The 10,831-nt window shown below is 40.0% G+C and overlaps 2 protein-coding genes across 2 annotated transcripts in view; one reads left to right on the plus strand and one right to left on the minus strand.

The window, feature by feature from the left end:
* LOC137277575 (V-type proton ATPase subunit H-like) overlaps window positions 1-10,831 on the plus strand; it is a 100,676-nt gene that overhangs the window by 31,398 nt on the left and 58,447 nt on the right. The gene's annotated exons all lie outside the window — the stretch shown is intronic.
* LOC137279267 (tRNA-splicing endonuclease subunit Sen2-like) lies at window positions 770-8,204 on the minus strand. Its single transcript, XM_067811774.1, has 9 exons — window positions 7,907-8,204; window positions 7,430-7,674; window positions 7,147-7,274; window positions 5,619-6,750; window positions 5,100-5,153; window positions 3,784-3,922; window positions 3,391-3,551; window positions 2,637-2,726; window positions 770-1,545 (listed from the first exon to the last, which is right to left on the minus strand). The coding sequence occupies exons 2-9, from the start codon at window positions 7,619-7,621 to the stop codon at window positions 1,477-1,479; spliced, it is 1,965 nt and encodes a 654-aa protein (XP_067667875.1). The 5' UTR covers window positions 7,622-7,674; window positions 7,907-8,204; the 3' UTR covers window positions 770-1,476.

The raw sequence follows: 10,831 nt of genomic DNA on the forward strand, positions 1-10,831 counted from the left end.
ATTTCATGGCGAAGTTCGGGCAATGGAAGTTCAGGCAACTATGGAATCAAAACTGCCCATGTTTGATGAGGTGGTAAAGTGATTCAAAATGCATCTGGCTAACTGGTTAAACCTGTTAGGTGTTTTTTGCGCTTATTCAGCGTAGATCTGCAACGCACAATCAGATTGATGATTTACGCATCCAGTTAAATGACATAGTCTAAGAATTCTGGACTGGTTATCGCAATAGGTTGCGCAATAAGAAGGAACCAAGTACACAGGAAACGAGACTGCTCTGTAATCAATGTTTTGACATGATTGACTGGTTCATTTGCTGATACGCAAATGATGATCTGTTTGATGGGCATTTTGGAAGTATGACGAGTCACAAGAAAGTAAGATTCTTGTTGGATAACAACTTCTTTTATTGTACTTGATGTGTCGTTTCAGTATGGATTCATATACCGTTGTCAAACAAAATCATATACACTAGAAGAAGTTGTTATCCATAAAGAACGTATAAAAGAGATGTTGGGTTTTGTAAATACATGTTCTCTGAATTTGCGTTCGATCCAATAAAAATCATCTCATTCATCCAAGTACAAAGCAGGACTTGAAACTGACAAGAGTGCACACCAGTTTCCGTCAAATCCAAGGGTAATGGATGTAGTTTGTTTGCAACCCACAGACACAAAAACATGTCATGTGTATCACACTTGCCTTATTACACAATGTGGCAGACACAGGACTCGGCACACGAGTCATAAATCAATTTGTTAGAGAAGAAGTGTGTATGGATGACAACTTCTTTAATATTAGAACACAACGTTTCGATACAGGTTCTTGTATCATTTTCAAGTGTAAAACATTTTACATATTTAGAGACCTGTGTCTAGATTTTCGAGGCTCTCTTAGTGCTAAGATAGTCTTAAATGCCATGTATTAACAGTAACTTATGATCATATTAGCCATAAGAGAGCTTCGAAATTATAGGCCCTGGTTGAAATAATATTTCACAAGTTCTAAAAGAGAAAATGTTTACAACTGTTACATACTCAATTAGTTTTATTCCGATTTATCTGACTGCAAATTGAGGACTACTATTAGAGGATGTTTCCTTGTCCTCATCAGAATTTAGTTGTCTCCTGCTAGGTCAGTAGTACAGATGTCAAGACTATCCTTGCTGGTATCTCTTCCCAGTACATCATGCTTATCTCTAAGTCTCCCTGAAAATACTTAGGCAAACAAGCCTCCAGTACTCCATGCTTGTATCTACGTCAGCGCTGACATCAGAGCTCAATGAGAAGTGTGTGGTCACACTGTGTTCTGACTGATACACTGTCATCATGAACTGGACCCGTCGTCTCCTCTCAACACCTCAGTGTCTCCATTATAAATATCTCGGTACTCCTGTGGCAGCAGTCAACATTCATATGCCAATGACTGCATTGACACTGGCATAAATCAAAGTCCACGATGTGACGACAGGCCTCAAGGTCAAGGAAACTCTTCAACCTCCTTCTCCTGCCTCTCTTGTGATGACACCCATCTGGTCACCAGGATTTCCTGGAACCAAGACAAATTCATATAAGAACATGAAGGAAAAAGTGTGTATATTCCTAATACTTAGTGAAAAATATATTTCTGAGTCAATGATAATATTCTTATAATTCTCCTGTTGCAAGTACATGTACATTCATTCCCATCATGAGTGAATGAGTGAGTGAGTATAGTTTTAGGCTGCACCCAGCAATATTCCAGATATGTGGTTGTGGTCTGTCCATAGTTGAGTCTGGACCAGACAATCTAGTGATCTACAGCATTAATGTAATTGAGATATGATGATGTTGCAACCAAGTCAGTGAGTCTGACCACCTGATCCTGTTAATAGTCGCCTCTTGCCACAAGCATGGGTAACTGAAGATCAGTTCTACCCCAGATCCTCACAGGTAATTCCTATCATGAACATCAGAGACCATCTCAGTATACACAAATAGAAACAAGGGACTGTTAAAATGTATTTTGGTGTCATTGGTGAGCACTTAGGCTGAATAAAAACAGTGAAACGTTTCTAAGGCAGTGGCACATCACTTCTATTTGTGCATGTAACAATTTTTTATTGCCATAAAAAATAATTTTGACTTTGCCATGTCCCAATCATTCATTTGTCGTGTTTCTTGTTTATTATAAGAATGAGTGTCTGCAAGAATGATTGTGACTGAATCTACCACTCATTAACACGTGCTAAACTTGCCAAGCTGGATTTCTGAGACCAAACAAAAAAAAAGAAGGTATATATGTTCCTCCCTCGTCGCTTTTTTACCATAAAAACTTGAACAAAAACTAAGAGTCCAACCGCCCTTGTCGTTAATGAATAAACTGTGTGCCAGAGAAACATTTAGTGTTTTCATGCAGCGTTATACAGACTGCTGACAGATCAGTCTAGAAGTTAGTCAGGTGTATATTGGAGCAGGGTGAGTATCACAGCAAATACTGTGTGTCACCAAAGCTTCCAGCTCATCATTAGAAGAGGAGACACATCAAATAGACAATTTAGCCTCAGGGATTGGAGACTCTAATGAGGGCAGACACTACCTCCTGTGAGGTGATTGAGAGCAAGACGACTCTGTACGCATCAATCAGGACCAAATCCTCACCTGAACTTTAAATTGTGGTATGCAGGCTGGAGACATGAGGCTTTCCTCGTTTACTCCCCTTGGTTTAATAACATAGCAAATCAAGAGCTCCTGTAAAAAGAAACAGCAGCTGAGTTGGGTTACTACAGTAGATCATTGTGTGAATGTTTTTTCAAGATATTAAACAGGTTAAAGAAACAATAACAGAAAACGATCAATACAAATTAATATTTGAAAACATGAAAAAAGCAGGTACATTCTTGAAAATAACATATGACAATAGTCCTTAATGATCAAGATCACAATATGTGACTGATGGCAACTGCTACTACAACTTTGTAGCAAGTAAATACAGAATGTTTGTTGGTCAAATAATATGTATGTCCTACCAAAGATATTTGTAAACAATCCATTTTCCTTCCAACCTTTCATGTTCATACTAAACACTTTCCCGTAATTTACATTTACTGTGGTTTTACATAAGTATGTTGATCAGTCTGGATCAGACAAACCTGTGTCTGAAAGCATGAGCAAAGATCCTGTCAAAAGCTTCACAATTACATTATATCAGACAAATCCCCGCACCACCTGATCCTTTTTCATAGTTATATGACAAACATAGTTATTTGGCAGGTAATCTGCCTAGAATTATTCCATGAGATCATAAGATATTACACTATAACGCAACTATAGCCTAAATAGCAGTGTAGATTAGGCAACCAAGGGACTGTATGACAAATGTCAAACAATATGGAGATGAAGACAATGTCTCTACCTTGGCCACATGTTCTGTGATGCGATTCAGTCCAGCTAGGGATATCCATGACAGAGGTCTGTGGGCGTAATCAGGGTGTTCTGTAAGCGTTTCCTCATCCACGAGTCGAACCAGCACTGAGTAGCTGCCATGGTAGAAGGGGGGTCCCTCTTTGTACACTACTGCAGAAACACCATATGATGGTCAGTGCAGTGTGTAAACAATCAACACCATACAGCTTGGTGTTACGGGGTCAGTCCTAAGTTGCGTGGAGTGCACCTAGTTGCATTATATGTATGTACATATTTTACAAATCTCAAGGTTGTCTCTAGTTTTAAATGGGATTTAGAACGAACACACATGTAAATTCCCACTGAGGACTAATGGATGTCAAATTCTTTAAGAAATACCTACTGAAGTCACATCCGAATTTCAGGCCTGTTTTTGGCACCCATCCCTTGCTGCGGTAATAGTGGTAGGCAATATACTTGGCGCGGAAGTCAGCTCGAGATGAACAGAACCGTTGCCATAGAGATGATAGACTGAGGTTTCTCTATAGCAAAAAAACATGTAACCATCGCTGCAGTTACAAACCTTTATCTTATAATGTGTATAATGTTGGCTTTCATTAACATAATACAGTGAAACTTGTGCTTCTCGAAGATGTATATATGTATATTCTTTCACCTTTATCATAGTATTTGTTTACCCTGGCATTTTGGCTACAAATAATACTATCTGCATCATGGACATTTCATTGTACACAATGACGCGCTCATATCCAAACTGTCACCACTCTTCATAGTCTGTGGCTGATTGCTGGGAAAGTCTCATGGATAGTATTTATTTGAGCCATGGACAAATAATGGAAATTCATGAACACATGTCTTTGTCATCCTCCGTATGTCATCATGATCCACAACAACATTAAGCAGTCCAATAGTATATTTATGTTATGTTCATCAACTAGTTGTTTGGCCTTGTATTTCAAGATGGAAACTGACGAAACAAACTGCAGCAGGGCATGGAGTCATCCGACAGATGACATCCTTACCTTGTCAGCTTGCTGACGGGAGTGTACACCTTTGGTCATGTGGACAAGGTGTCCAACTTCAGATCGGAATGTAGCGAACACTGTTTGAATTTGAACATAAGCCTCAGCACCCAACTATGCCGCTCAGGACATGTCTTCTGTTGACGGAGGAGTATGTAGCAGGGCGTGGAGTCATCACACAGATGACATCCTTACCATGCCAACTTACTGAAGGGGTTCACTTTTTTGGTCATGTAGAGAAGGCATCCGACTTCCGATCAAAAGGTCCGTCATTCGAATCCCAGCACAGGACCCGAAAATTTTGTGCCCGCTACATAAGCATAGGTGGGTCTAGAGAGTGAGGATGGGGGTGTATGAGTGAGCACTCCCATTTTTGTGCTGAAAGTTTATCACCATGTTTATTAAACGACCATAGAAACTCTCATGAAAAGTGTGCTCCCCCTTCTTTCTCAAAAAGCTATATCTGCCTCTAATAAGCATGAAAAGAAGTTAACAAAAGACAATACCAACCCAGCAGGTGATAGAGATTTACAAACCTGTTGACCCAAAACAAAACAACATCATTAGGCAAGTGAATAAATAAACAAGGCATATCATAATGGCAGATTCAAACGAGCAAATCCTGGTATATAAGGGGCATAACTCTGACAGTGAGATGCTTTAGATGTCAAATTACCTGTTTTTCATCGGTTACTACCAAACATCCCAGGCCATAAGACAGGAAAAATGTCTGGAAGAAACAAGTAAGTGAAATCAGAATAACCATGAACATGTTGATAAATTGTAATCTTCCGTGAAGCTACTGAAGGTTTAAATGTCTGCTGACAACTATTATCTGTGGGACTTTGAATGATTGTGTGAGTAAAGCATTTTCCAGGATCTGTTCTACTATTCAGCTGTTAATGCTTAATTATAGAAATTGCGAATGTGATCATCTTAGTACTAAGATCGTTTTAAGAAATGGGGTCCTTGATAAGATTCTTGAGAGACGTTTAGAACTTGGTAAATATATAAGATGAGTATATGGATGACAACTTCTTCTTTATTCAATCACCTGAAGAAGGGGCAAAAAGTAGCCCTGAAACGTCATGTTATACAATGAAGAAGAAGCTGTCATCCATTTACCCATCTTGTATGGGTTGTGGAGAGTTATTCAGGAAAATCAGCCTAATGTTGAAGGAAACCCCAAACTTACCTCCTCAAAGCTAAGCAGGAGATGTTCAACAACTGGGTATGGATCTTTCTTTAATACAGGACGCCATTTCTTCTTTCTTGTCTTTCTATGTCTTGTCTGATTATCATCACTGTCAGCCATCACAAACACATCCCCATCAAGATCATCACTGTGACATAAGGGGTCATATTCTACAGGGTCAAGGTCATTGCACTGACCATTTTCGACAGATCCTTGCTGCATACTATCTTCATGAATAAGGTCCCTATGGCTGGTTTCCCCTGGACGTAATGATTCTCCTTCAGGAATATTTGCCTCTGTCTGAACTGTTTCTGCATTTGAAATTTGTTTGTTATTAACATTTGCTCTATCTGATGTCCCATTGTCTGACACAGAATTCATATCACACGTTTCATTATGACAGTCATGGCTGCCCTCAGTCTGGGCATTTATCACAGTTGCTTTATTGTTTCCAGATTCTGACTTGGATGGTTCTACAGTCATCAGCCTGTCTTCATTTGGATTCTCTCTCACCTCCATCACTTCAGGTTGTTCTCCATCCCCCTCCTTCTGCTTGACATCTCCACTCCCACCCTCGCCCCAAAACTCTGCGTCTGCCCCTTCTGTAGTCCAACCATCCCCATCCTTCTGCTTGACATCCCCACTACCCCCCTCGCCCCAAAACTCTGCATCTGCCCCTTCTGTAGTCCAAGCATCCCCATCCTTCTGCCTGACATCCTCACTCCCACCTTCCCCCCAGAACTCTACATCTGCCCCTTCTGTAGACCAAGCATCCCCCACCTTCTCTGTTACACTCTCACTCTCACTATTCCCCCAGAACTCTGCATCTTCTGTGGTGTCCCATGATGCCTCAGTCCTATCTTCTTTTTTATCAATCCAGCCTTCTGCTTGCTTCTCCTCCTCTAAATCTTTGACCTCAGTACCCTTTGTGATTGACACTGACTGTGAGTCATAGGAAACATCTCTATTCCTCGTATTTGACATATGTAGATCCTCTTCTCCTTGGGTTGGCTTGGTGTCAGCTGTGACCTGATCGTCCAGGCCATCCATCATGCCTATATCGTCCTCTGATGAAAAGTCTGATGGTTCATCAGCTACATTTGTCCCAGCCCACTTCATGTGCTGTTTGAACCTGATGTCAAAATAATAACATCAATGCGTGAGTTAAAATGTATTGTCACAGCAGTATTTCAGTCATATAATGCAGAGAGAAAATTGTATGTTGACAACAAATATGTTCAAAGGGTATAAAATTCTGCAGTTAAAAGAAAGTACTACAGCTACAGTCCATTTCATTTCAATTGAGACTTATGAATCGCTCATTAACACAAAGTCTAATAACTGCAACAAAACAAAATTGTACATAGTCGCGTGAAATCGACAGACCAACTCTGCTGATTCATCTCATAATTTTTGACACTCGAATAAAAAGTTGTTTAACAAATGATCAATATTTTGTAGTCACTTCTTGCTATTTCTAATGGATTGCTTGCTGATCAATGACTGCAGCTGAACAATTGACACTTACACCCTGTGACTGAGGACCCGTGGCTGGATGATGCTGTCTACATCAGCTGGGTTTGGAACACGTGCTGTACGGTATCTATGATTAAATTCAGGCTGTGATCGGGACAGGTTGCCCTTTCCAAAGAATCCCTACAAAGGAATGTGAAACACCACTGCACTGGTTGTGAGATTAAATCATATACTACGACATTTCTCAATGTTTCATAAAACAGCAAACAAATAAAACAAAATTACACACATGTCTTCATATTTACACTCACAATTCTTTATTCCAATCGACTCACCATCTTAAACAAGAAGTTGATATCTCCTGAGTGTCTGACTGTAACAGTGTTGCCAGTGAGGTATGCTGTGTAGTAGAACCACTGCTCAGGGCCAACAGATTCATGGGTAATGCTTTCAATAGGGACAGGAAATGGGGATTCCTTACTGCAGAATACTCTCTTCTTCCGTCGGGGAGGAACGAACTTGGCCATGGTCAAATCACATGTAATTAATCACAGTAGTTAATGTGTTATGGTCTGAAAGACTGAGAAAAGGAAATCACATTAACTGCAGATATAAGAAACTTAATTGTGAACATGATCTATATAGACTATGAGTATGAAAATTAATATATTAATATTTAAATTCAAATTCAAATAATTAGATACATTTCACAATTCACTCATCATGCACACATCTTAAATCGACCTCAGCCTAGTGTTAGTGTATTGTCATGCGATAAAATACAAGAAAAGAACATAGTAAACTAAACCTACTGTGGAATGGTTTAAACGAAGGCTGAGCAAAGTTCATCCAGCAGTCAACATGTATCAGGATTCTCTAGCCGTGTAGGTGTGCTCTGATCAGTCGCCAAGCACCAAGAATCAAGTGCCTAAATAAACAACAAATGGATAACAACTACAGAGAATCGCTCCGCCTGCATCATCATGACCATGGCCTATGTGACGCACAGTGACACAATTCGACAACTGCATACGTGGGACATCAACTAATCACGATCGTATGATCAAATGTGGTGCAAGGAGGCTGCCATCTTTGAAGGGAGGTATCCTTGCGGAAATTTGAACAGCAGAATGTATATATAATCTTAATCTGTAGTCCTAATAATAACATACTAAATCAAAGATATTAGTGCTAAGAACATTATCTAATACAATGAAGATGTTATTCCAAGTCGGGTGGGATAAATTCAATTATGACATACCAGTAAATGATTGCTCCCAAGCAGAGTTATCTATCCTAACTCGTTTGCAACATTGAAACAAGCGGACGTACAATGCCTCATTGTTGAGTTATCGAGATCTTGACTTTAGGTTTACGCTGCTTTTGGAGATATTCAAACAATACCATAGACGAGAACACCAGGTATGGGCTTCACACATTGTGTCAGTGCAGGGAATCGAACCCAGGTCTTCGACGTGACGAGCGAACGTCTGAACTAGGCTAACCATCCGCCAACCCGGTTAGCGATTGTCGCCATGTCAGTAAAATATCAGTCTGATAATAGTTGTATGATTTTATCTCTTCTTTTATATATTCTTTTTGTAAACGGTGAAAGAAAATATTGTTTCTAAAGTTTGAACCTATGTACTTATGACTGGAATACACAATTCTTCAAACCGACTGTAAGACCTGGGACCAAAAAAGAGCATGCGTTTACGTCTGACTTTTTGAAAAGGTTGCGAGAGTCGTATTCTAAACCTGCTCGTAATGAATAGGGGGCATACGGGCTATTACACCACAGGACCGTGTGGTTCTTTTGAATGTACGATGTTTAACGTTTACTTCCTGGTTCCTTTTCGCGAATGTTTATTTGGATCCGTCGTAGTGCACTTCTACACATTATATGAAACAGTTGCAATACACGTCTTTTCAAGGGCACATTAGTAAAGGAAAAACTTGGGTTCATTAGAAAATGTAAACTTTCGCTTATGGTGGACGTGAGAGGGCGTGGCTTTGTCGTCTTCAATACTACACTAACATGTGCATCACCAGAAATAGAATTCACATACTCTACAAATGTGAGTAATCGAACACAAGTATTCGGCTGAAGAGCGGATGCTTTAATAGGCTATCTATGGTCAATGCTATTTTAAATGCGAGTTTTGCTCTAGATAATCAAGGCGGATTGTCATACAAAAATGGATGAAATCATTTTAGTTGATTGAATGGCATGTATATGGTAAAGTGTACAAAGACATTTTACCTATTCAGATTCAGATTTAGTTTCAGTAGATTCTGCAATTCTGGCCTTAAGGCCTGCATTACAATTGTTGTTACGAAATATCATGCAAGTCACGGGAATATATGGTTTACTGCATAGTTGCATTTATGGCTGCCCATGCAGAGTGAAAACATGTTTGAGATAAATTGCTACAGACTTAGCAGTCATAATATTCTTAGAATTTAACCAATTTGACAGCGAATGTTTGTATCTTATAGTGCTTGAAATAAATTTGTTTGTGGCCTTGTTGATTTTAGAAAGGCTTTCGATTGTGTAGATATTTTACCAAAGGGACAAAGGTGTTTATTACTTCTTAGTTTTAGATGCATGAAATACACACAAAGGAGCCCTATGGTTCTTCCTCACCCGAATCTCTGATGTATAGACTAGCCTAGCCTAATCTACTCCTTCGCTTACCACCAGTTACAGTGCCAGTCTTTGATAATACATTGTATTGTATGATCCGTCTGCTCCCTGAATACAAAATGGAGGATGTTCGAACGCGGGGCTCAGAAAGTTTGTTGTTGATGTTTCAACGTTTTGGACATGGGAAGAGAGGATTACAGACGTGTTAAAGTTGGGAAAATTATTCAGGCAACCAGTCAAAATATACTTATCCAAAAAGAAGCGAATAGGTGTTTTGTTATGAATTTACCTGCTAATTATTAAAGTGAGGTAACACATGCAATATACTGGATCTGTAGCATCCAAATTTCAAAGTACATGTATAAGCTCATTTAATGTCTCTTGACTTGTATAGTATATAAAAAAAGTTCAAGAAGTGAAGGCCGTCCATTTCTAGTTGAGCGTTTTTGTCAATATCTCACTTGGCCACCATGAGCACCCAAAACTGCTCTGCAGCGTGTCAGACAGGGCTGTATTAGTTTTTAATGCCATCTTGTAGACTTCTGCCCCATTCTTCTTGCAATACCTCCGACAGTTGCTCTAACGCCTGTGGGCGCAGGTTGACGTTGACGTACGCGTCGGCTGAGGTAATCCCACAAATGTTAGATAGGTTGAGGTCAGGAGGACACGGAAGCACTGTAACGCTCTCATTCTAATGATACTGAATAAAGGTCTGCGTCGTGTGAGGGCTGGCATTTGCCTAGAACAACTCCCTCTCGGGGTCAGTGATCGGAAGCGTGTGAATCCTTAAGATTCCTTCTATGTACCGAATAGCAGCTAAATCGATGTCAGTGTAGTCGTCGCAGTATAGGGCCAAAATGGGGTCCCCTGGCTAGAGGTCCAGCTTCTCGTACGATTACGAATGGTTTGCACCGACTCACTCCTAAAACCAGGCACTGCATTTGCAGTTCCAGTTAACGTTGTTGTGACAATTTGAGTCCGCAAGTTCTGCAGTGGTATTCCGACCTCTACCACTTCGAGACCGATCTTACGAAGAAGTGTTGGTTGATATGGGCCCTAAAAACGACTGATGGTACTCTGGTAAAACTGA

The sequence above is a fragment of the Haliotis asinina genome, chromosome 3 (genome assembly GCF_037392515.1).
Source record: "Haliotis asinina isolate JCU_RB_2024 chromosome 3, JCU_Hal_asi_v2, whole genome shotgun sequence".
Classification (NCBI taxonomy): Eukaryota; Metazoa; Mollusca; class Gastropoda; order Lepetellida; family Haliotidae; genus Haliotis; species Haliotis asinina.